Here is a 27,780-nt window from a genome sequence, read left to right as displayed (position 1 = left end):
CCAATTTAAAATACATATAACACTATAAAACCCAGTTAAAATTTAAAACCCCAATAATAACATATAAAATTCTAAAATCCTATACCAGTCCTGCTCGAAGAAATAGGTAAGTCTTCAGCTCGCGGCGAAAGGTCCGAAGGTCGGGAAGTTGACGAAGTCCCGGGGGAAGTTCGTTCCAGAGGGTAGGAGCCCCCACAGAGAAGGCCCTTCCCCTGGGGGTCGCCAGCCGGCATTGCTTGGCCGACGGCACCCTGTTAATGTTTATTTTTCATTTTGCAGAACAAACTTGTTTAAAAGAAAAATAACCCAGAATGAAAAGCAAAAGCAAATAAATAATAAAGGAATACTAATTGAAAGTATACATGAATATATCTTAAACCTGTGCAAATGATTCACTAAATGCAGTTCCTCCCTGGATCCTGTCACAGAGCAGGTGTACCCTTGCTTTGCTTTGCTAGCTGAAATGGCAGAAGTGGGAGGGTGTCAGAGTCACCATCTGAACCTTCAGGTTGTTCATAGTTTTGAAGAGGGAATACGGATTGGATAGTAAAACACCTCAAACCCTATTGGCACTTGCTTTGTTATATAAATCTATATGTAAGCTTTAAAAAGATTTTTTTAACTTAAGAAAAAAAGCTGTATTGAGCTTCAACTCCCATAATTCTCTAGCCAGTTTTGCCTTTGGCACCCAAGACTAAATGTTCTTAGTTCAGCTGAAAGTGCAAGGACAGCAAATAGGCTTTTAAGTGTAACTTTTTAAGTAAGAAATTCTTGCTTATTCCCATAGAAATAGTCATCCACATGTGTGCCTTTTCGTTTATGTTTACACTATTTCAGTGGTTTATCTTTTCATGTCCCCAAGGCTCTGAATTAATTATAGTATTTTAAAATTAACAGTTTACAAAGCAATTCCAGATATGCCTAATCAAAAGAAGTCCACTGAGTTCAGTGGAAGTTACTACCAGAAGATAAGTAAGTGAAATAGATATACAGATTTGAAGAGGGTCCAGAATGGATTACAAGATTGTGAAAGATGTTAAATTTGTTTAATTTAGCAAATCTTGAAAACGGTAAATTGAAAGTGCCATTTTAGTGATTAAAGCAGTTAAAAGATATACATATCAGAGTTTCTTCCATGCTGAAGAGTGAACAACGCTGAAGTATAACAATTTCGTTTTTTAGTTTTACTATATTAGAAAGGAGTTTCCCTCCAAACATGGAAGAACTGGAAGGGCATTTTATATTTATGGAATAAAATCTCAGAACTAGGAATCTAGAAGGATATGTGAAATCATTAATGAAGTGCCTTCTCTATCCAGGGATTTTATTTTTTATCAGCCAGGCAGGAAAGATGTAGCAACTTTTTCGACTTCTTTTTTTTAAAACCTCATTTCATTTGTTCGTTCTCTTTGCATGAAGGGCAGTGTGGGACAAGGCTAGTATGTTCATATTCTGCTCCCCCTTGAAAAGAATTAAATTTTTGTAGGACTTCATAATGTAAGATTTCATAATAATTGAATAGGACTTGGGGTAGAAATGATTGAAGTGGCAACTGCAAAAGGAATCAGTTCAGTTTTGTTCAAGTGTCTTTCCCTTGCAGGAGATTGATGATCATGAATCTTCATTGAGTCCATTTCTGTGTTACCCTTGGACATTTTTCATCATTTAGATGAGTTCACTTTTGTACATTACTGCTCAAGTGTTTCCGTGTGGTTCCTGCTTTTTTCCCCCCTTCCACTTTTTTTCCCAGCACAATTCTTTGTATTGCATAGAGTTGCATTTAGGTACCTGATTCAGATATCTCATGAGTTTTTGAGTTTTGATGAGGTTCTTTTTCTCTTGTGCCATCTCTAGAGCTTCAAGATTTGAACTTTTGTCACTAAGGAATTCTGAATATTATCCTTAAAAGCCACATTATAAAGACTGTCAGTCTGCTCCCGGCCTATTTTGTAGTTGTAAAGGAGACTTGATGAAAATCAGTCAATCAATTGATTTTATTAGATTCCTTTTTATTAATTCCCCCCCCCCCAAGATTTAGATATAGGCTTGCTTGTTGTTTTTACTATTTTTCTCCCTTGTATCATTGTTAAATAGTTTTATATTTATCCTTCTTGAGAATAGTTTTATCTGAGGGTTTTCTGGGAATTTCTATTTGCCATCTTCTGTGATTGTATAAAATAAACAACGTTCTTGTTTTGTTAAACAGGGACACCACTGTCCATTGTTTTTATATGCAAAGGAGCTTTATTCCTGGAAATTACCATTCCTCCCTTTTTTAATATTAAAAAACTAATGGCATTCATTTTTCCCACTCTTAGAAGCTTCAGATCCTCGTTTCCTTCCAAGAATACTACACTATCTTCATTTTTTAAATTGTTTATTTTAGACCACTTATTGAGAGTCCCAGTAAAGTGCTTGGTTCATCAAACATTTCTTCTGCACATGTGCTTCTCCATAAAGACTGTGGAGCAAACTTCCCCAAGAAGCTAGATTACACTGTGCTTTTGGAAAGAATTTTCCCAGAGGGCCTTTTTAATTAGTTAAGATAACAGCATAGACAGGTTTATACTGCTCTGATTAGGTTATTGGCTTAATTTTGTATAATTTGTAATTAATATATATATTACCGTACACCAAGGATATTTGATGACTAATTATTCTTGTATGCCACTAACAGCCCATCACTGTGACAGTGATAAATAAATAAATGCACCGAGATGCACAATGAAGAGTTCTTCCATACAAAGGAGGATCCCAATTGGTTGCAGAATTCCACTGGCATGAAGGATCAGTTTGGACCTATACGTGATGGAATGTGCACCTGGAAGAACAGTGGGAGAGAGTTTTGGCAACAGAGAGATTTTTCCATAGAGAGGCTCACATGATGAGAGTGCACAGTCCAGGGCTTGAGGGGGTGGGGGGAAGAGATTCAGAGTAGCCACATCCTAGAATATTTTAAGAGATATCTAGTAGGTTAATAGGGCTTTAGTTTGGCAAGGTTCTGTCCATTAGGTATAAGCAAATGAAGGATTAGACTCTTGGATTTCACTGTGTTGTCTTTGGGTGGGGCCTGGCACTGTGTCAATGCATAGTTAGAGCTAGTATAATGCAGGATGCGTTGTGGTGTTTCCTGAGCACAAAAAGTCACTGAATGACTGGGTCAGGTATGTGTGTCAGCTCACCCTGACAAGAGTTCTGAGAAGAAAAAAATGATAGACATCCTTCAGTTTTAGAATGGAGGTTGGCTATAAATCTTATGAGCAATAATGAGTAGGGCTCCTTGATTAAAGTCTTGAGCATGCAGTATTCTCATATAATCTGTAAAATTAAGTATATTCTGTAATGTTTCTGAGATTTAACAGGTTTTATCTCTAAAACACTTCTTCGGTGTTCTTCCTATTCTGAATACATAGACAGAAGGGATCATCTAAATATATGCTAAGAAGTTACATAAATATTTTTTAGAAACAAAAGCAAAAAAAGAAAGGTAATTGGAGCTGTTTCACCAAACTTTGGATATTCATTTCTCAAGTTGCCTTAAAGGTAAAGGTAAAGGTTCCCCTCACACATATGTGCTAATCGTTGCCGAATCTAGGGGGCGGTGCTCATCTCCGTTTCAAAGCCAAAGAGCCAACGCTGTCCGAAGATGTCTCTGTGGTCATGTGGCTGGCATGACTCTACACCAAAGGCACACGGAACACTGTTATTTTCCCACCAAGGTGGTCCCTATTTTTTCTACTTGCATTTTGACATGCTTTCGAAACTGCTAGGTTGGCAGAAGTTGGGACAAGTAACGGGAGCTCACCCCGTTACACGGCAGCACTAGGGATTTGAACCGCTGTGCTGCCGACCTTTCGATCGACAAGCTCAACGTCCTAGCCCCTGAGCCACCGCGTCCCTAAGTTGAATAAGGTAAGGAGTAAGTTGCCTTACTCCTTACCTTACTCAGGAATATTTCTTAATTATTGGAGGGTTTGGGGAAAGCTTTGGGACTGTATAAGGCAGGAAAAACATTGCCTTGCCAACTTATGGGCAAGTACTTTATAGCAGGGGTCTCCAATCTTGGCAACTTTAAGACTTGTGGAGTTCAACTCCCAGAATTCCTCAGCCAGCTTTGCTGAGAGTTGAAGTCCACAGATCTTAAAATTGCCAAGGTTGGAGACCCCTGCTTTATAGAACCTGTCCTTCTTTCAACAGAAAGAAAAGAAATGGTATAAAATTAGATGATATTTTCAACATTACTTCTTACTCTATTTGATTGTTATAAATACAAGCCCTTGATATCGTGGGCTAAAAACATAACCCAGGGAATAAACAAGAGAGAACATCTTGTTTTTGTTACTTAAAATAACTTATGAGTAATACGGGATGTGATTATAAGTTGCAGTGTATTGCTGTATGGGAATTATATATACTGTATCTTTTAATTTTCTAAAAATAACAAGGAAGTAGGAAGCATAAAAATTTAAAGCCAGTCATGTCTTTGTTAGCTGGTGTGACATATTTCAATATTTCTTCATGCCTGGTCCTTGCATGTAGAATTCCTTCAGTAATAACAATGCTGGATTGATTTTATTCAAGTTTTTCTCCCTTTCTCAGAACACTAGTACCTAATACCTTTTTTAAGTTATAAAAGAGACAAGGGAAGCACTAATTCACCCAGAAAGTAATTAATTTATGGAACACCATTACTACAACATGTGGGCACTAACTTTTGGATAGTTTTAAGAAGTGATTTAAAATTCATGGAGAATAGTGAAATAGTTCTGCTTTTTTAAAAAACAAGTTTTAATTGGTTTTTTAATTTCCCCCCTACACACATACATAGTTTATGAACAGGGTATTGGCCATATCATATCCTACACAATTTAATAAATTCAAATATATTTTACTTAGTTACAATTTTTGCCAGAATATTTTTTTTTCATAATTTTTAATCCATATCCTAATATATCCTTGCTCATTTCACTAAATCACATCTTATTTTGTCTCAAGTTCTAATTTCTCCATTTGTATTAATATTCATTCTCTTTCATTCTTTTTTTAATTGTTTCAATTTTTATCCTAATATATTCAAATATATTCAGGGTTGTCTTTCTTCCATTTCCTTTTCACAGCAGTCCTTTCTTCTCCTCTCCCTCCTTTCTCTCCCTCCTTTCTTCCTACCTCCTTTCTTCTCTCCTCTCCTACTCCTTCTCTACTTCCACTTCCTTTCTCCCCCTCCACCCTACTTCCTCCCTATCTAACCTTCTCTCCTACTCTTATTTCGCCTCCCTTACCTCCTCTCCTCTTCCCTTTCTCCTTTCCCTTTCCCTCCTTCTCCCTTTCCACCTCTCTCCTTCTTCTTATCTCTCTCCATTGCTGTATTCATGTTCATTTCAATATTTCTGGTGTCCAGGCAACCCCGATGTTCTCATTTATTAAGTATATTTCTCAAACCTCCCCTCATATATTTTAGTTATTAACATTGTCTTCATCTTGTTCCATTTGTATCTTTCAATCAATTAATACAACCTTCCACCTTTATTTTTTTAGAATTTGTTCACAATTCAATAATTATTATTCTCTTCCAATAATATATATCATTTACTAACATTTCAATTTTATTCCCTTTTACATCTTAATTTCAATCATTTTCATTTCTGAACCATACTATCTTTCACATTTCGTCTGCTCGACTATTTTTTTTAAACAATGTATTTCTTCTTTTTTACCTTCTTTTCAGTTTTATATCTTGACTTCAATCCTTTTATATATTTAAAATTTATTTCCTTACCATCAACTATAATTCTCTCTTAGTCCATGCATTCTCAGACACAAAAAGAAAAACATATATCCCATCATATCTTCCACATTTTATCTACGTCTCCATTTTACATTAAACCATATATTCCTTCTTTTTTACTCCCTTCATTCACTTTATTTCAACCTTTCTTTCTATCCTTTTACAATAATCTATATATTTCTTCTAATTTCCATCATTCCTAAAAATTTCTACAACTATTTTAATTTCTTTTCTACTGTTCATTTTTCTCCTCCTTTTAACCATTTTCTTTCAGTCTCTCCAAAATCCCATCTCTTAAACTTTTTCTCCCATTCTCTTATCTTCTTCTTTCTCTCTTTCTTGTATCTTCTGTTCCACCTCCTTTCTCTAACTTTTACACTTTTAATTTTCCCTCTCAATTTTTCTCCATTTCCTCCTCTTCTCTTTATTCTGTCTCTGCCAATCCCAGTATAATCATCTATTTTTTTTACTCTTTTAATTTTTCCCCTCAATCTTTTCTTCTTTTCTTTTTTCCCTTTCTTTTTTAAAGTATCCTTCCTCCTCTCTATTTATATTCTTTCACTGTCAGTCCCAGTATAATCATCTGTATTTTTATCCTCACTAATTTCTTTTTCAGCATTATATTTTTGTTCCTCTTGTTTCCCCATAATTTCTTCATATTTTTTTATTTTTAAGCCACAGCTGTTTGTTTATTTCCCTTAAAGGATTCTCTTACCATTTGAAGCATCTCCCATAGTTCCTCATACTCATCCTCCCAACTCTCTATATTTTCAATATAAGGAGAAAGGCTTTTTAAATTTATTTATTTTAACTTATGTATAGTTCAAATTCAAGTCCAAAATATTGTCTCTTCCCCCCCCTTTTTTTTTTCTATTTTCAAATGCAAACCAATTCAGATGTTTTTTTTTCTAAGTCATTCTGATCCAAGTCTTTGAGCTTTCCAGTCATTTGAAGCTGTGCCACAGCTGTTTAAACAAGTACTCCTTCAGTCTTTCTCTTTCCTTTGGTAGCCTAAGCAATGCAATGTTATTTTTTCCCTCTCCAGTAATGTTTCTTTCCAATCCACAAATCCCGGCAACAAAATGTCACTCATTAATCCACAAAAACAATTCCTTTGTCTTCCTCAGTTAAATCCTTTTGTTAGCAAAAGATGTTTTCTCTCAATTTTCTTCTCTTTTTAATATTTATATTTTCTTCCAAAACCAATTTTAAATCCAGGTGGAACATTATTTCTTTTAGGCTTTTGTCTTATAAATCCTCTTTGCTGTTTGTTTCCTCTCACTTTAAGTTTCCACATGCCAATTAGCCACTAACTTCAAACCGGAAGATCTTTTTAGCTTCAAAAGTTTTTTTTCTTCTTCCCTGGGAGTTGGCCAGTCACTCACCCGGTAACAATACTCTGTTCAAGTCTCCGCTCCTGGTCAATCTTTTTGTGTGGCTGTCCCGACTTTGGCAGCTCCTTATGGCTGCCTTTTCTTTTCATTGGGTTGAAGGCTGGGTGCCGGTGCTGCAGGGAATTTGCAACTTCCCTGTTCGCGCCGGCCAGTGCCTTCTTTCTTCACTGTCCCTCCAGGACAGCTATGGTCCATTAAGGACCCCCAAAGTGACCGGAATTTTGGAGTTCTTTCTGGAGCCTCAGGGTTCACATTGTCTCGTTGCGAAGCTGGCCACGCCTCTCAAGAACTATTGCTTTTGAAGACTCAATGTCTTGGAGATTGTGTGCATACAAATACCAGTTGCCCTGTGTCAATGGAGGGATAGGGCTATGTTCCTTCTGTGCTTACAAAGCACCTGAGGTAATTGATTGGCTTGAGACACAGAATATTGGACTCATCCAGCAGTTCTGTTCTTATGTTCTAATACATTTTTTTTCTCTCAGTAAAAATGCTAAATTGTTTTGTTTAATACTCAAAAATGAACACATTTCCTTTTTGACTAAAAACCCTTTTCTTTTCTGAAAAATAGTGTTCTTCTGTTCTTTATATTATTCCACTTAACTATAATGCTTTGTAATGTCTTAATGATCCTTAGAAGTTCAGGAACATCTGAGTTTTTAATAGTCTCCATCTGTGTCCTCTTTGCACGTGAACTCATATCATATTCATTTGTAAAACCAGCTTTTAAAAATAATTGGAAATTGTGATGTCACATTAACTTTGATTATTACATGGATTTATTGTGTCATAGTAAGAAGTACTAAAGTAATAACCTAAACTTGGCATTTGTGAACAAACTACCAAAATATTAAGAAGTATTATAATACACCTTAAATATATATAATCACATTAACTTTTATGGATTATAATATATTTTATCAGACACGGAATAAAATTGGGGTGGGGTGTTTATGTGTACACAGTTACACACACACACACAGAGAGAGAGAGACAAAGAATGCTATTGAGAAGGGGAGAATGGCAAATGGAAAAATGAGGGGCAGAATTATCCGTAGATGGTAACAATAAAAAAGTATATGTTACACCAGGGCTAGTCAACCTTTTTATACCTACCGCCCACTTTTGTATCTCTGTTAGTAGTAAAATTTTCTAACCGCCCACTGGTTCCACAGTAATGCGCCGTGTATCGTCATCCGCGCATGCCTCTCGCGCATCGTGGATTGGGGTTGGGGGGGGCTCTGGCTACCAGCTCTGCTTGTCTGTTACAGCTGGGTGGTGTGGGGGGAGATGCGCGAGCTATTCTGGGACGAGGCTCTTTTGTTTGGGGTCGCACTATAGCAGCATTTAGTTTCACTTATGTAATGTGAACTAAACTTATGCGCGGGTGATACAAATAGTATATTTTCAGAAATTTAAATTGTCACGGGGAATTTTAAATTTAAATTGTCATGGGGATGACAGAGAACAAGGTGGCTGGATGGAGTCACTGAAGCAGTAGGCATGAGTTTAAATGGACTCCAGAGGATGGTAGAGGACAGGAAGGTCCGGAGGAACGTTGTCCATGGGGTTGCAATGGGTCGGACATGACTTCGCAACTAACAACAACAATGAAAATGTTTTTAAATAATGCTAATTTTTTTTTTAAAAAGTCAATTAAATTAAAAAAAAAAGGAAAGTGCTTCAGTATCGGACAAAATCCTTACCGCCTACTATGAAAGCTGGAACGCCCACTAGTGGGTGGTGGGGACCAGGTTGACTACCACTGTGTTACACAGATAGGCTTGTATAAATGAGTTTCTTGACTCGCATTATCTGGTAACAAAGCATGGTTTTAAAATTAAGAAATAGTCCGAAGTTCTCTATCTTATTTATTTTTTAATGACATTGATCTGTGCAATTCCTTTTCTCAAGGATCATCATCTTGAATTCAAAGACAGTACAATATTTTGGGGAATTGATTTGGGTCTATTTTATTATATGTAGAGTTTGGATAAATTATGCAGTGAGCACTTTCTGGCATAGAGAATGATGTATATATTCCACAGTTGTTATGAATGATATCTTTGTTTGTTCTTGCTGGTAAATAGTTTTAAGTTAAATGGTTATCTGTAACTGGGTATAAAACTATTAACCATTGCCCATGAAGTAGCAGCATCTTTTCCAAGATGGGGCTCTAGATTGCTGATATGGTTCAGTGATCTTATCTGAGGAATATTGCAATATATATTACTTTTTATTCTAGTATTTTGTACTGTAGATTATTTTAAAAAAACTAAACATCATGAGTGGACACTGCAATTTAAAAAATGTTGATAATTTAAGTGGTATGATAAATGATATCTCTGAATCTGGGACTTAAAGATTATGAGGATTACCTTAGAAACCAACTAAAATGTTACTGAATATTGGATCAGCCAATTTATAGTCAAAGCCATGAACTTGGTCTCCAGTGACTATTCCAATTTCAAAGGTCAACAGCATAAAGTTGGAAGCTATTACATAGTTCTAATGATTCCCGATTACAGTATACTTTATGTATCATATTTATACCTTGTACAAACAAAAGAAGCCCAGTGATTTAGACTAGTTAAATGGAACAAAAAAAAAAACAATTTCTGGTGAAAACAATAAGAACCCAAGACCTGACCTTAATAACTTATAACTACTGTACATAACATTAGACAAGATTGGGCTTCCTATTATTTACCATATGCCCCACAGAATACAGGAATTCAGTTTTCAAAAGTTTCCAAAAGACAAAAACTGTAGGGCCAACCTGATTTCTAATGGAAGGCCATTTCATAATGTAGATGGTATTATCTAAAAGCAGCAGCTATGAGCATCCACTCCATATATATATATTGCAGAAATGGGGGATTATTAGCAATTTCTCTAACACAAATCAAGCAGGTAGATTCTGGATTGAGAAGATGGTCCTACAGGTACCTCAGTGCCAAGCAATAAAGAATTTATTGATAATGACCAGCACTGAAGTTAAGTATTTAATGTAGAGCTAAGCTGTAATGTGCTTCTAGGAGCAAGTGCCAGCAAATAACTGCTGCTGATTCTGGAAGCTTCAATAACTTCAATCTTCAGGTTGAAACTTCAGTCAACAACTGCTGCTAATTCTGGAAACTTCTGAGTGGTCTTTAAAAACAGTCCATGTAGACTTCATTGCAGTAGGCCACCAGCGTAATAATGATATTATGAGTTATTGTTGCAAAGTCTTCTCATTCCAGGTGGGGAGGGGGTTGCAGCTAGCACACCAACTGAAATTAGGCAAAGTTTCCCCCACACACACACACCTGCCCTCTATCTGCTCACAGAGTAGTCATTTGTCTAAGAGGAGTCCCATGATACAAGCCTGCTTCTTCAGGGACAGCACCCCCCTCCTCCCCAGAGCAGGATATCATACTGAACAAACAGCAGCTCCATCTTGCTGAGATGGAGTCTCAGCCTTTTTCATCCCATCCAAACACTCGGACAAGACATTATAGTACATACCATAACATACTGATGATGCTGTATTCCAAATGGACATATGATCTCTCTCATTGATTTCATGTAGATGTTAAAAACATGAGAGAGGATGGAACTCCATAAGAAAATGACTGACTGGATAATCTCTCTATGCTCACCAACACCAACACCCACACCCTGGTTGGAACCACCCATTTAGGAAAGAGCAGAACTTTGTAGAAAGGTATCCTAAATCCCTTGTACATTAAATGCAGTCCAGAAGGATACCATAATTATTGTTCCCTTTCAAACAGTCCTCAATTCCCACACAAATGACTTGATGTCAAGAGCTTATTAAACACTGCTTCCTCGCCAGGTAACCAGGCAGCTCTCTGATTCCTAATTACAGCTACGGAAAGAAGGATTTGCTCCTTTTAATGAGATCGAATTAGATTAGTGTGGCTTAATATTGGGGAAGAAGGAATAGAAGACAGCAGCTCCAAGCAATAAATGGATCAGTGTTATCTGACAAATTTCCAATTCACTTAAGTCGGAGAGCGGAGAGCAGTTTCACTGCTGTGGTTAGTTGCTATGTGGGCATCAAACCTCTGTTCTCATTTATTCTGTGCAACATATTGTTCTTCCCCATGGTGCTTGGGGAAATAGCCAGCACTAATATTTGAACAGAATGCAATTGGTCTTTCTGTATGAAGTATACCTTGCCCAACTAGACTCAGCTTGTGGTACTCAATCTTTTTTTTTTTTTTGGATTCTGATGTCCAGATCTTATTCACCTTTATGAAGATTAGGATTAATTCTCCACTCTAATTTTCACTGATAGAATTTTCACATAGAATTCTTCTTCATTTAGACAATAGCAAGGCTACCTATGCATGGTAAAAATATTAAAAGTTCTTTAAATCCAATATACTTGGTGATGGTCTGTTTACAAATTGTAAGATGATGTAAAATTACACTTATAACAATAGATTGCCTAGAATGAGACAGTGGAAGAATACACACTAAGTAACAAGCAAACTTTAAAATATTTAATCCTAGGTGCAGAAAAAAAAGCTTAAGAAAAGCTGATGTCCAGCCAGGTTTCTTATCCATTGATACAAGAGTTGGTTGGAAGATAGTAGAAACCAGATTGCATTATTGGAGAGCATAGAAAGGAAGTTGAACTCTGATAAGGGGGATGAATTGTTATCAGGACTCTGCTTCCTGTCAAATATATCACAGATCTTTTTACTTTTGCTGAAATCTTTGGAAATGCTTTTGCAAAGCTGTGACCTGTTTCCCAAGCTGTGATTGGTTCTTTCTTCTGTTACTGAGATCAGAGTTATATTTTCAATAACTTCTGGCTATCAGAATAGGTTTTCATAAGGACGTATTTGTTGTCAATTCTGTTGTCAATCCTGTTGTCAATCCAGAGCAATTGATGAGCAACAGTTCATGCCATTCCTTGGCTTTCAATTGTGACTTGTTCATATTCCCTAAGTCTCTAGCATTATTTTTTTCTTTCTTTGAACAGCATTTGTCAACATTTATGGTACAGAGAAAATATGTAAACATTCTAATGTTCTAGAAGATGTAATGCTTTAACTGTAGCATTACTTCGATGATATAGCATGCAATGCTAAAAAGGTTTTAGCATTAAAACTGTTAAAGAACTGATTGATTATGTATCTTAAAATCAGAGTTAGCTTCTAGTGACACACAGATTAATGTAAGTATGGATAAACAAATATAGATGTCTGTTGTTCAGTTAAATATCTTAAGGGTCTTCCTACAGATATTTTCCCAATAAGTACCCTACATCTGGAACTCAACACAGTTTAAAAGGCTTAGAAAGGTATTTTATGCGTTTTGAAACTCAGTGTGCCTCTAATTAGCTTTCTCTTAGCCTGAAGAAGTGTGAGAAAATAGGGAAAAAAAATACTGCTTTCTGCTCCATTCTTATTTTGAGTTGTTGGAAATCCTTAAACTATCCTCCCCAGGTGGAGAAAAAATGTGTGGGAGAGAGAAATAGGAAGTTGATAATAGTCTTTGTGGATATTTTCTAACATATTTATCATGTTAAATCAATCTTACATATCGTGAACCCGGTTGTCTAGTAAAAATGCCTATAGAATTAGTTTTTAATATTCTAGTGCATTACAGTGTGTCCAGGAGACACAACTCGTGGTAAAACTAAAGACACAAAAGCATTGATTTTCCAAGATGGGAAAGCACAAGGATAAGTAGCAGATTAAGCCTCTACCTACTTCCGTTTGATCCACATCTCTCATAAAAATGTACAGCAAAGTGCTGTGTTTGAAAGTCTGTAGCAGTAAAAAAAAAAGACCAATTTGCCTTCTTTCCCATGTAGAAGAACTAGGAGTTTTGTAATGGTCCTAGAAGCATAGTTGATACTACTGGAGTAATGCTATTAGGTTTATTTATATTGATTGTTTCCTGATTGCTTATTTGTAGCCTATGACTATCATTAAATGTTGTAAGTGTTGTACCTTGATGAAGGTATCTTTTCTTTTATGTACACTGAGAGCATATGCACCAAGACAAATTCCTTGTGTGTCCAATCACACTTGGCCAATAAAAAATTCTATTCTATTCTATTAGGTAAAACAGGCATGCAAATAGGAAACTCCTGCAGGGTGCAGCACAGTCACATTTGACAAACGTGGAAACTCTATAGTGAATAAAGCTCAACAAAGATATTAACTCAGTAAGAATTATTAAGAAAGGGATTGAAAGGTAAACCACAAAGTTTGTATTGTACAGTAATACATCTATATAAATCTATAGAACATCAGCATTTAGAATACTGGTACAATTCTGGTCACTGAATTTGAAAAATGATACATCTGGAAAACCACAGAAGAATGCAAGTAAAATAATCAAAATATAAAAATTTCCTGATGACTTTCTTCTTTGATAAGTGGAGAAAAGTACAAAAGAATCAGCAGTTTTTGATTTTGATACTAACCAATAAGAAAGGCTTAATTCAGGAAATGGAAGTTACAAAAACCGAGTATAAGAGATAAATTCAAAGCATGATAAATAGGATTTGATTTCACAGCAGTAGATGCTATTGAAAAAGCGGAGTTCAAGGTGGATGGGAATTCCTAAATATGAAATTCTTAAAAAGCAAATGCAAACAACTACAGTAAGTTTAAAAATAGAGGATAGTAGAGAAAGCCAACCGTCTCACAAAAAGGTCATTGAGTACTACTGGAGATAAGAGTTGATACTGATAGAATAGAATAGAATAGAATAGAATAGAATAGAATAGAATAGAATAGAATAGAACAGAACTTTTATTGGCCAAGTGTGATTGGACACGCAAGGAATTTGTCTTGGTGCATATGCTCTCAGTGTACATAAAAGAAATGAATACCATTAGGTTTACCATACATGAAAATTGCCTGCAGATCCAGCACAGCCAAATCTGATTACAAAAATAGAAAATCCTGAAAAATGATGGAGTTAAAAAAAAAGACTGAAAGGAACACCAGCTAGCAAAGTGAATGCCATTAGATAACAAAATAGTAAAAATAGTGAATTAAGAAAAATAGTGAAATTGCAGGGAAACTGAATGATTATTATTATTTTTTTGCATCTTTCATTACTACAGAAGACATAGGATGGGTAACCTAAGCTGGGTTTGACTTTTGAGGGTAGGGATGAGGGTGAGAAATAAAGCAGCTAAAGCAAATTGGGTTAACAATGCATGATATTCTAGGAGATAGCAATATATCACCAGGTCCTGATGCCAGCCACTCTAAAATCCTATGTCAAATGGGCATTTAAGGCAAAACAAAATAATGACTTTCAAATCAGAATTGGTGCCAGAGGACTGGAAAGCAGACAATATGATGCTAATTTTAGAAAGGGATATGATCAGCTTCAGAGTAATTAACTGTGATGGGAAGTCATAGAAATTGGATGGTGGATGGATGGATAAAGTTTGTTTCAGGCAAATTGGTAGACATGGTAAACACATAGAGGAACATGAGCGTCAAGAGGCATGTGCATAGAGGTGACAGTCATCACTATATACTGGGATTTTCTAAAATCCTTTGATATAATTCCTCATCAAAATCTCTAGTGGTTGTGGGATATGATTATTTTTAATGGACTATTGAAAAAATAGAGTGGAAATAAACAGGAATTTTCCTGAATGGAGGAAAGTAAGAAATTTAATGCTTGAAGGATTTGAGTTGGGACCAGTACTTTTCAGTTTTTATATATGATCTTGATTTACTTAGGGATAAGCAATGAGTTGGCCAGGTTTGCATTTGTTTCCAATTTATTCCAGGTGGTAACCCATAAGTGATTGCAAAGAGCTCTTTAAAGTTGATGAATAAAACTGATCAGGTAAATAATGAATGTGGTTAGCTGAACTAAGTGTAAACAGATGCACATTAAGTCAACATCCGCCTCCACCCTACAAGTTCACATGTATAATTGTTGGCATTTGAACCAAGAATTTAGTGAGAAAAATATCTTGGTTAGTTCAGTGACGATATAAGCTCAGTATGCAGGATTTGGGAAAACACAAATTCCACACTAGAGATCATTAAAACAAGGATGGAAAATAAACATAATCAGATTCTCCAAATACAAGATATGTCCACATCTGTAATAGTCTTGTGTAATTGTGGTTGCTAATTATAATAAAAAGTAGCTGGAGCTGGAAAAAATGTAGATGAGGACAAGACAATTATTTGAACACCTTGCCTGTGAGAAAATGATAGAACTTTGAGGTCCATTTAGCATAGAAAAAAGGTGGAAAAGATATAAATGAGTATAAAATCATAGTTTAGAGAAAACAAATACATTCTTTTTCAGAACATAAGGACTAGGGATCATCCAATAAAACTTATTGGGAGGACATATACTGTAGAACAGATAAAAGCAATATGTCTTCATATAAGCACATCATTAACTAGTAAAATTCATTACCACAGCATGAAATGATGATCATTGACTTGAATGCGTTTCAAAGAGCATTTATCTAATCCACAAGAATATAGAAGGAGGCGGGGTGAAATCTAAAAATTTTCCCTACCGGTTCTGTGGGTGTGGCTTAATTGGTGGGAGTGGCTTGGTGGTCAGATGACTGGGTGGACGTGGCCAATAACAATAAATAATAAAACTAATAAACAAAGTATAAAAAACAATAAGAGGTACCAAAAACCAACTTTCACACTTTACACACACACATCACAACACAACTGACTCACACACAATGTAAAAGCAGCTGCACTTCACACTTCACACAGCCACAAAAAGCTCAAAAACCAACTTTCACACTTTACACACACACACCTCACACACGCACACACACACAAAATGCCACATACAGCTTTCTGAGATTTTGTGTGTTTGTGTAGTTAGAGTGAAACACTACAAAAACACACCAAATCTCAGAAAGCTGCACAAATATTTTATTTTATTATTTTATTTTATTGTGGACTTCAATTCCCAGAGTTTCTCAGCCAGCAAAGCCAGCCAGCATTAGTTGATCACTGAGGAAATAGATTAGCTAAGCAATTGATTCTGTCTGGGATGAGAGTGAAACTGCTTTCGGGCTGGGAAAAAAACCATGCGTTCATCAGTAATCAGGTAAGTACCTTAGAATCTCTACTCCTACTTGTAGAAAACATGTTTTCTATGAATAAGAGTACAAGTAAGGTTCTGCTGAACTCAGGTGAGATCGCCAGAGGAGACTTAAAAAAATTTTTTTTTAAGTTTAAAGCTCTGCTGATCTCAGCTGAGGGGCGGGATCATCAAAGGCTTTTTTTTACTTTTAAAGGCATGTTTCGGCTGAAGAAAAACCAGCTTTTAAAAGTAAAAAAAAAACCTTCTACTGATGGTGCGGCTCAGCAGAGGTGGGGGGGCGGGGCCAGGGATTTTTGCTACCGGTCCTCCGAACCAGCCGCCGCCATCGCTACCGGATCGCGCGAGCCGGTCTGAACTGGGAACATTTCACCCCTGGAAAGAGGGTTTATTAAGGGCTGTTATTGGACTTAATACCACAAAGTAAGGGGCAGCATTCCTTCAGCTACCAATATCAAGAAAACAATGGCTGGTGGTTGAAGAGGGGTTTGCCTTCATGTTTGGCTTGTATGCTTTCCAGAGGCATCTGGAAATAGTTCCTTTGTGTATTTTCTGTTGGAAAGATATTATCTTCTATAGTATATTTCCAACATTATTTGTGCAGAATGTAATTCTGTCGAATTCAGTAATACAAGCTTGTATCATGATCAGCAGTCTTCACTGCTTTAAAAGAAAAGTAGACAATATATATATATATATAGGATGAAGCTCAATGTGGCTACAAGCCATGTTGATAATACTTTCAGAACTGAAGGCAATACGCCTCTAACCAGTGGTTGTTGTAGATAACAAAAGTATAAGCTATTTCCCTCATGCCTTCTTGCTTGGCAACAGTGTGTAATAAGGTCAAGCACCATTTTGCTCTTAATTATGATGAAACACTGTTTTTATTATCTTAATCATTGGGATTTTATTAACAATGTTGTACTTGATTAATTTGAATTTTCCAGTTCCTGAATTGATATTTGCCGAGGTTGCCATGTTTTGCTAAAGCAGAGTCTACTTTTTTCTCCCTGCAGGCCTCCGGAAAACTGTGCTGCTAACATCCTTTCTCATGGTAGTAGGCACTGGCCTGAGATGCATACCTGTATCCAACCAAGAAACAAGGAAATGGTAAGAAAACTAATCACTAGGAAACTACAGTAAGGAATATATGAGAAAGATCCCAAATTAAGTGGCAGAATGATCGTTTTAAATATCATATTAAAAAGTTAATAAAAAATGGTTAGTCATTGTATGTAGTCACACCAAAAATTCAGTTTCTATCTCTAATATATTGAAAAGATGTAAATTTATCCCAATCAGTCTAATCCAAATAACTATATAGAAGGAAATCTGAGACAACACATGTATATTTGCAAACTGTAATTGATACAGCAGTGATGTCCTGTGTGTTGGTTTCATCCCTGACAGTTCAGAGGTTCACACTGAAAAGAGGATTTCCTTAATGTATAGGAGAGCCATGGTGGTGCAATGCTTAGAATGCAGTATTGCAGGCTCATCAGGCTAATGCAGCCTGTTATTAACAGCAACTGCCTGCAATATTGCAGGTTCAAGTCCCACCAGGCCCAAGGTTGACTCAGCCTTCCATCCTTTATAAGGTAGGTAAAATGAGGACCCAGATTGTTGGGGGGCAATAAGTTGACTTTGTATATAGTATACAATTGGATGAAGACTATTGCCTGACATAGTGTAAGCCGCCCTGAGTCTTCGGAGAACGGCGGGATATAAATGCAAATTAAAAAAAATAAAATCTGGTTCTCCACATGTAGTTTACCTACAAGAACATTAAAAAATTTACCAGAGATTAGCTGAGCGATGGCAGCGGGAGTCCCCATTCTTCGGAACACTGGCAGCGTGGTGGTTGTGGCAATTCCCACTGCGGTTCCCACACCTTCTGTGAATCAGGGTGCCCCCGCTGGCCTCACCCAGCGCGGCCAGGTCCTGCCACAAGCTCTATTTCGGCGGCTGCTTCTTAGGTCGGGCATCCATTTGGTGGTCAGCCTCAGCAGCCTTGATCTCTTCTTCCATCTCATGGGAGGGAGAGAAGAGGGTCCCAGTAACAGCTGCTGAGCCCGTGCCTGTTGCTCCTTGCACAGGTTTCTTCTCCTCCTCCATCTTCCCTGAGTCTTTGCGTCGCCCAGGATTGAGTTGGCGCTTGGGGCTCAGGACCCTTAACAGCTCCGCAAGGTTCGAGGAAGCAGCTTTAGATTGAAGGGAGATAAGGGTTAATGTCAGGGTTCCAAGTAACACCCCCAATGAAATCAAATTCCGAGGCTTGCAATTCCTCAAAGCTAACTTTTATTAGAGATGTCATATTGGCACATCTGGGAAAACCCGAATCTGAGAGCTTCAGGGTTATCTTCACCCAAAAGAAAGTTCAAGACCTTGCCTACTTCTCCCACATGTCCACCACTGCTCCAATCAGTTCCTTCACGTACAGAAGACAACCTCCACTTTCTTCTCGGCACAGCTGTCAGACACCATGGCCTTGAACTCCTCTACAGTTTTATTATGGCTAATTCTACATCACACATGCAATCCCCCCTCCCAACTTCCCACAGTAGGATTGCGGCAAGCCTGGATATTACACCAAAGTAATATGGCTTCCAGGCCTGACAGTATTGCAGGATAACTCACTGCTCACTGCCAGTAGCAGTGCACAAAAACTGGTTCTTCACATGTAGCTTACCTATGAGAACATTTAAAAATTGTCTGAAGCATGAAATTTATCACTCCCTTTAATAAAATAAGTATCTATATAATATTGTATTTTTATGATCTAGTTACTGATTTTAAGTTTCTTTAGCTATAGTAATAGCAATAGTACTTATATACTGCTTCATAGTGCTTTACAATCCTCTCTAAGCAGTTTACAGAGTCAGCATATTGTCCCCACAATCTGGGTCCTCATTTTACCGACCTCGGAAAGATGGAAGGCTGAGTCAACCTTGAGCCTGGTGAGATTCGATCTGCCAAACTGCTGGCAGCCAGTGATCAGCAGAAGTAGCCTGCAGTACTACCAGTGTAACCACTGTGCCACCTGAGCTCTGAGTTTAATTCATTTGTTTTTTTAAAGAGCTTAGATTTTTGAAACTCCAGTGAACTTCAGAATATTAATAAATTTATTCATTATTCATAGCACAGTATTCAGGGTACTGGCTTACTTTTCTTCATTAAAAAAATCAGTAAACTATTTGGAATAAAAACTGTAGACATATCTCATTCCTGTACAGAATAGGAGGAGGGAGAGGGGGGCTAATTGGTGGCATGCACATGAACACATACACATTGACACACTCTGATTAATACATCATTGAAAAGAGCTGTTTTGTAATAGAATTTGTAGCTGGTTCCATAATAAAGATGCTTCATAGATTAGCCAAAAATAAAACTGGCTGGTGCATCTTTTGAAGGTCTTATAAATTGCTGACTCTTAGAAGACAGAGTTAAGCACTGCATCTTTAATGCATGATTTACAAAACACAACAGTAAAAACAATGAAGTTGCAGGAGGAATATAGAATCCAAAAGAAACTGTGGAGAAAACCAACAATCAATCAAATAACCAAAATACCCCATCAAGGATCTGCCAACAATTCTAGCTTATAGCCAGGGCATACCGCCAGATGTTAAGGACTCAGTTAATGGGGCCGAGGTAGAGGCTATGTGAATCTCAGGTAGGATGGTGTTCCAGCAATGCCATGAGAGAGAAAGCCCACTTCTTTGGGTCCCACCATTGTTTAATTGATGAGACCTGGAGGATATCAACGTTTTCAGACATTATGGTTGGGCAGGAACTATGGGAGATAAATGCTCCCTCAAATAACAAAGCCCTATGCTTGGTAAAGAGCAACATAACCAGCAAGTTGAATTTTACTGGAAGTCTACCAATAAACAGTGCAGTTCATGAAGCAGAGGTAATTCATGGGCATGCTGTGACCTGCCCATGAATATGCAATCCGTAAAAGAGACATAGATAAGGGAAGAGAAAAAAGTGAGGAGCCATAACTATTGAGACATAAACATCAGTGAAGTAGAAATCTGCATGAACCAACAGTCATATTTGTCTACTACAAGCATTAAACTTTAGGAACATTTGTTAGCTTCAAAAAGTTATTCCTTTAGCATACTGGGAGTATTGATTTTAAAATATCTCACGTTTTATCTTAACAAGAAGGAAAACTTCATAATTAGACCTCTGAAAATCTATAAATGGATGTAGCATGGAGTACAGATGCTGAAAAATAGATTATAGCATTGGTTAGCACATTGAACTAGCTGAGAGAGAAATGCCCCTTTAAAGATTTAATAATCATTTTAAGCATTTTGCTGTCAATTGCAGCTGTAGCATCCAAATTAGAAGAGTCCTACCATAACCTTTTAAGTAATCTTCATCTATTAATGGACTGATTAAAAAAAAAGTACCCTGCTTCACTAATCCAGCAGCCAGGATAAAATGGCAGTGGAGGGAAGCAACCAGTGACTTGAGGGAAGGGCTGGCAGAGCACCTATTAGCCAATTGGAGTGGAGGCATTGCCTGGAAGAAATAAAACCCAGTAGCCATATGGCCTACTGCCATTTTTGCCTGGAGAGATTAGAAAACACTACTTTTGATTATGTAATAAAAAAAGTTCAGTAGAGGCTGCCTTCACAATAGGCAGGCTGAGCACCACAGCATGCATTCACACATTCAGGAATTGATAAGTTCACATAGTAAGATGAGGAGGATATGCAGATGAGTGCTAAGACCTATGTGATGAATTTAGATTGGATTCCAAAATGTATTTTGGCGCCCCCAGGACCTAAATTTAACATCTGTTTTTAAAATAGCAATACCTTCTCCCAGGATCCTTGCTACAAAGAGGCAGTCATGTAAAATCTTGGGAAAATCCTGGAAGTGCTTCAAAGTATTTTGGACTGTTGATGTGTGTCATGTTCCTGCACGCTCTGAAGCACATTTAGGAATTAAATGGGCAAGACTGCACTTCCCTTGCAAAGATTACTAGTGCAAAGAGGGGATACCCCGGAGGATATGCCTGAAGATTAGCTACTGCAACACACAAGCTATGTTGCCTGTGAATTTCATCCTATTGTAGCACCTACATGAGGCTTTTCTTTTTTTCTTTCTACCTCTATATAGTTACCTTTTCTCCACCTTACATTGATCATTCTGTGTGTCCCCCCCACTTTTCCCATAGAAGGAGGTAGGGGTATCGATATTTTTTTATTTATTTATTAAATTTTTATACCGCCCTTCTCCCGAAGGATTCAGGGCGGTTTACAGCCATAGTAAAAAACAACAGCAATATACACGTAAAATCATACTTAAAAAACTTATTACACAAATGGCCGAATTAAAACATTTAGAATAAAACCCCATAAAATATAAAATGTTAAAATATTAATATTAATTAAAATCCCATTAAAAAATCCTATGCCAGTCCTGCGCGAACAAACAAATAGGTCTTCAGCTCGTGGCGGAAAGTCCGAAGGTCCGGCAGTTGCCGAAGTCCAGGGGGAAGTTCGTTCCAAAGGGTGGGAGCCCCCACAGAGAAGGCCATCCCCCTGGGGGCCGCCAGCTGACATTGCTTGGCGGACGGCACCCTAAGGAGTCCCTCTCTGTGCGAGCGTACAGGTCGGTGGGAGGTATTCAGTAACAGCAGGCGGTCCCGTAAGTATCCTGGCCCTAAGCCATGGAGCGCTTTAAAGGTAGTCACCAACACCTTGAAGTGCACCCGAAAGACCACAGGTAGCCAGTGCAGACTGCGCAGGAGTGGTGTTACATAGGAGCAATGTGTGGCTCCCACTATCACCTGCGCAGCTGCATTCTGAACCAACTGGAGCCTCCGGGTACTCTTCAAGGGGAGCCCCATGTAGAGAGCATTACAGTAGTCCAAGCGAGAGGTAACCAGAGCATGAGTGACCGTGCATAAGGCGTCCCGGTCAAGGAAGGGGCGCAACTGGCGAACCAGGCGAACCTGGTAAAAAGCCCTCCTGGCGATGGCCGTCAAATGATCTTCAAAAGACAACCGTCCATCCAGGAGGACGCCTAAGTTGCGCACCCTTTCCACTGGGGCCAATGATTCGCCCCCAACAGTCAGCCGCGGCTGCAGCTGACTGTACCGGGGTGCCGGCATCCACAGCCACTCCGTCTTGGAGGGATTGAGTTTGAGCCTGTTTCTCCCCATCCAGACCCGTACAGCTTCCAGACACCGGGACAACACTTCAATGGCTTCGTTGGGATGGCCTGGGGTGGAAAAGTACAGCTGCGTATTGTCAGCGTACAGTTGGTATCTCACCCCAAAGTCATTGATGATCTCACCCAGCGGCTTCATATAGATGTTGAACAGGAGAGGCGAGAGAATCGACCCCTGAGGCACCCCACATGTGAGGGGCCTCGCGGTCGATCTCTGCCCTCCTGCCAACACTGTCTGCAACCGGTCAGAGAGATAGGAGGAGAACCACCGATAAACGGTGCCTCCCACTCCCAACCCCTCCAACCGGCGCAGCAGGATACCATGGTCGATGGTATCAAAAGCCGCCGAGAGGTCTAATAGGACCAGGGCAGAGGAGCAACCCTTGGCCCTGGCCCTCCAGAGATCATCAACCAACGCGACCAAAGCCGTCTCTGTGCTGTACCCGGGTCGGAAGCCAGACTGGAACGGGTCTAGATAGACAGATTCATCCAGGTATTGGGGTAATTGACATGCCACCACACTCTCAACAACCTTTGCCACAAAGCGAAGGTTGGAGACAGGACGATAATTTCCTAAAACAGCCGGGTCCAGGGAGGGCTTCTTGAGGAGGGGCCTCACCACCGCCTCTTTCAAGGTGGCGGGGAAAACCCCCTCTATTAAAGAAGCATTTATAATCCCCTGGAGCCAGCCCCGTGTCACCTCCTGTGTGGCCAGCACCAACCAGGAGGGGCACGGGTCCAATAAACATGTGGTGGCATTCAACCGCCCCAACAACCTGTCCATGTCCTCGGGAGTCACAGGGTCAAATCCATCCCAAATAATCTCAACAAGACATGTCTCCAGCCCCTCACCTGGATCTACCCACTGTTGATCCAATCCGTCCCAAAGCTGAACGATTTTATCGTATAGATAACCACTAAACTCCTCGGCACGGCCCTGTAAGGGGTCATCCCGCACCTCCTGATAAAGGAGGGAGCGGGTCACCCGAAACAGGGCCACCGGGCGGTTATCTGCCGATGCAATGAGGGAGGAAACGTAAGAACGCTTCGCTTCCCTCAGTGCCACTAGGTAAGTCCTACTATAGGACCTAACTAGTGTCCGGTTAGCCTCGGAACGGCTGGATCTCCAGGCACTCTCTAGGCGTCTTCTCCGGCGTTTCATCTCCCTCAGCCCCTCGGAGAACCAAGGGGCTGGTTGAGATCTGCGCCGGGTCAGAGGTCTAAAGCACCAGTCGCGGCCCATTCAAATATATATTTGAACATTCAAATATATATTTGAATGTTGTTAAATAGCTTCAATTGCAATAATACAAGAGCAACCAATAGATTTAAACTTAATGCTAACTGCTTCAATCTAGATTGCAGAAAATATGAGTTCTGCAACAGAGTTTTCAGTGCTTGGAACACATTACCTGACTCTGTGGTCTCTTCTCATAATCTCAAAAGCTTTAACCAAAAACTATCTACTATTGACCTCACCCCATTCCTAAAAGGATTATAAGGAGCATGCATAAGAGCACAAACGTGCCTACCGTTCCTGTCCTATTGTTTTTTCTTATATATATATGCTTATACTTCTTTATATTTCCTCATATATATGTTTATATACTATATAATCATTTTGTGTGATGCTTGTGTATATTGTTGTGACAAAAATAAATAAAATAAATAAATAAAAATATAAGAATGAATACTTGGCATATGCTTATGGTGGTCAGTTATGTCTACATGTTGGGTCTCTTACTTATCAAGCAATTAATATGAATTAATAGTTAATTGGTTCCTGGGAAGTACAACAAGTACTAAAAATAATGAGTGCCAAACAAATCATGTGACTTACCATGTGACCTTTTGTTTCAGCTGGGAAGAACTGTCTGTCCCTTTTCCTATTCTAGCATGGGCAACTTCCTGTCTGCCCCCCTGCATCTATCCACTGTTTCCTTTTGCAGCGACATTCTCAGGATGACCAACTTCCTGTCCATTTTTCACAGCCATCCCCCTCTTCCTATTGCAGCACACCAAATACCAAACAAATGCCTTTTCTTTTTTTCCCATTCTTTCTTACATTCTTCCATTCCCTTTTCCCTCCCCTATTTTTCCTATTATTCGTTTTTGTATTTTATATTATAAACTAATAAAAAGGGCAATTTAAAAAAAGAGTACCAAACAAATGACGAGTCATGTCAAACTAAGTCAGGCACCAAATTCGACAAGTTTTGAAGCAGTCCAATACTGAGGTATCAGTGTAATAAAATTTTCCTTTGGGGAAATATATGTTTGGCAGATACATATATTAGTTTATTTGCACACAAGGGTACACAAATATTCCATGCATACATTTATTGCATAGGAACAGAGAAATTCTAAGGTTACTTTGCTGGAGCTGGCTTTACACAGTATTTTTGTCAGGATTATTTTACTACTCTTCTTTTTGGGGAAATCCTCTTAAATTCAGAGTTGTTTTTCTTTGAAGTAATTGCAGTCAATATTAGCAATTTAAGAAAAAACTCCCTGTGTTCCAACATCTAAGTAACTTCTTTTTTAATTGTCTGATGACCAGACAAGTGGCTGTTTACCAAAAAGTTCTTGATATTTATATGTATTCATATTAAAAAAAAGTTACCCACTAAGTCATTTAAAAGCTCCTTTGTGTATCTTTAAAATAATTGTTTACTGTTTACTTGTTTTGTTTTGGGAAACGTTTAAGAGAAGGGGGAAAGGATGGCCTTTCCCTGTCCTCTTATCTCAATGTGGCTTTGATTCCCTATGCCAATGTCTTTTGAACTTAGATGCAACTTTGACCGAAGAAACATTTTCAAGAGGTTGACAGACTGCAATAACACAGTATTATGATGTGAAAGTCTGAAAAAATTTGTCATTGTGTTGCCAGAGGTCTTGCTGTATCATTATGCTATTGCCTTTTCACTGTCAGAATGTTGACAGAAATGCCATGGAATTGGCCTGTTATGGCAGAATTTGCTTTATTGCTCTTGCTTGACAAGTTGTCAGTCAAATAGATTCTAAATAACAAGATTTTTAGAATTGAAAGCCCACTGCATTTTGGATTCCTTAAAGTTTTCAGTAAAATAACAACATTAAGGATGGCCAAATGCGTTTGAGCCAAGTTATTCATGCTCAGCATGAAAACCTTTCTGAATTGAAATAGTCTGTGTCTCCTCCTCTGTCTCTCCCTCTCTCTCCAATTTAACAGTAGTTCCTCATTCAAGTCATAGTGCCTCTGTGTAAAAGTCTTTTCACTTTGCAAAAAGGAGCAAATATTCTTGTTTTATTCATGTAGTACTATATTATCAATAAGCACAATTGTTTGTGGACCACCCATGATATATTGTGGTCTAGTTATGTTGAAAATCAATCCCAAGACTTGTATATATGTATGTGTTCATAAATATTTAGGTGATTTTTTTTTATATTTGTAAAATTTCCCCAAAACTATTTATATGGAAATTGACATTTATTCTAAATCTATATTGTAAGGGGAAGATGTTCCATTTGCAAAAAAATAACCCACTTTATTCTCTTAAGAAAAATAAAGATTGGTCTTATTTGACTATAAATAAATCATGATTGCTATCTGTAGTAAATTAATATTGGATACCATATTGTATATATGATTCTATACCTATAATGCTCATTAGATTAAAGTAAAAGGTTTAGTAAAGAATATATATTTCTTTCCTAAGGATATAATGACAGAATTGTCTCTTCTTTTAGAAAAATATGAAACTAAACAACATGATGTAAAGTTTTGTTTTAAGATTTTTTTTTCAAATTTAGTTCTAGTTTTTCTACTTCCTTGGGTTTTAATCCAGTCTAGTATGGTGATTAAAGGGTTGGATTGACAATGGAGACAGCCAGGATCAAGTCTACCCTGAGTCATAGAAATACGCTGAGTGACATTGAGCCAGTTAATCTAATTTACCCAGCGGTGGAATTCAAATTTTTTGACTACCGGTTCTATGGGTGTGGCTTGGTGGGCGTGGTGTGGCTTGGTGGGTGTGGCAGGGGAAGGATACTGCAAAATCTCCATTCCCTCCCCACTCCAGGGGAAGGAGATTGCAAAATCCCCATTCCCTCCCCACTCCTGGAGAAAGGATATTGCAAAATCTCCTTTCCCACCCCACTCTGGGGCCAGCCAGAGGTGGTATTCACCGGTTCTCCAAACTATTCAAAATTTCCACTATTGGTTCTCCAGAACCTGTCAGAACCTGCTGAAAAGCACCCCTGAATTTACCTTACAGGGTTGTTGCTATGGGGAGAAATGGGAGGAGGATTATTTTGAATTCACCTTGAGACAGAAAATAAACCTAACTAATAGCAAAATAAAACACTAAGTTCACAAAGTAAAAAAAAAAGGATTTTTGACTGATATAAACTATATTGCAGGAGTCTTGTTTGTTCATATAGAAGTGAAAATAGCTAAATGGACTCTTGGAGGAAGTTTTTTTTTTTTTTTTTTTTGCATTTATATCCCGCCCTTCTCCGAAGACTCAGGGCGGCTTACACTATGTCAAGCAATAGTCTTCATCCATTTGTATACTATATACAAAGTCAACTTATTGCCCCCCAACAATCTGGGTCCTCATTTTACCTACCTTATAAAGGATGGAAGGCTGAGTCAACCTTGGGCCTGGTGGGACTTGAACCTGCAATATTGCAAGCAGTTGCTGTTAATAATAGGCTGCATTAGCCTGTTGCGCCACCAGAGGCCTCCCTCAGATGCAGGGCGACTCCCACCCAGATGGCATATCAGAAGCTGGCTAAAGGATCTGATTCTTCTCCCCAGCTAAAGTGGTTGGAGTCCCTTGCTGACTGTGTGATATATTTTGGTGTGGCTGACTGGATTTGCCATCTTGTTTAATATTTTCTATATTATTGTATATTCATTTTTCTCTTTTTATATTATATCCTGAGCTGCCTAAATCAAATAAACGAATAAAAACAGCAGCTGAATTTAATGTACTGCCAAGCCAGCATTTTTAAACCAAAGCTTGTTCATTATGCAATGGAAAACGTTTTCTCTGCAGGGCAAACATGAATCCTCTGCAGGGCAGATTTGGGGAATTTGTCCCCAAGTAGTGAGCTACAATGAAACAGAAGCTGGTTTATCATTCTCAGCGGGGAGGGGAGGGAATGCAATGGAGAGTGATGTTAGTTTCATTTATTTTCTGAAATGCACAAAGGAGTTCAGCTCAAAGACCTTCCTTCATTCCTTCATTTCTGAACAACTCAAAGGTCTTACAATAATTAATAATAATTATTGATTATTAATAATCTAATATTCTGGAATTACCATGT

At 38.2% G+C, this 27,780-nt stretch overlaps 1 protein-coding gene across 1 annotated transcript in view; it reads left to right on the top strand.

Annotated features, from left to right (window-relative positions):
- Positions 1-27,780, top strand: part of SLC49A4 (solute carrier family 49 member 4) — a 105,094-nt gene that overhangs the window by 8,500 nt on the left and 68,814 nt on the right. Inside the window, exon 2 of the mRNA XM_058195366.1 lies at positions 17,286-17,379. Within this exon, the coding sequence (XP_058051349.1) occupies positions 17,286-17,379 (94 nt within the window). The remainder of the gene's footprint in view (positions 1-17,285; positions 17,380-27,780) is intronic.

The sequence above is a fragment of the Ahaetulla prasina genome, chromosome 1 (assembly GCF_028640845.1).
Source record: "Ahaetulla prasina isolate Xishuangbanna chromosome 1, ASM2864084v1, whole genome shotgun sequence".
Taxonomy (NCBI): domain Eukaryota; kingdom Metazoa; phylum Chordata; class Lepidosauria; order Squamata; family Colubridae; genus Ahaetulla; species Ahaetulla prasina.
The sequence above is the reverse complement of the archived record's forward strand: the minus strand, read 5'-3'. Positions and strand labels throughout refer to the sequence as shown.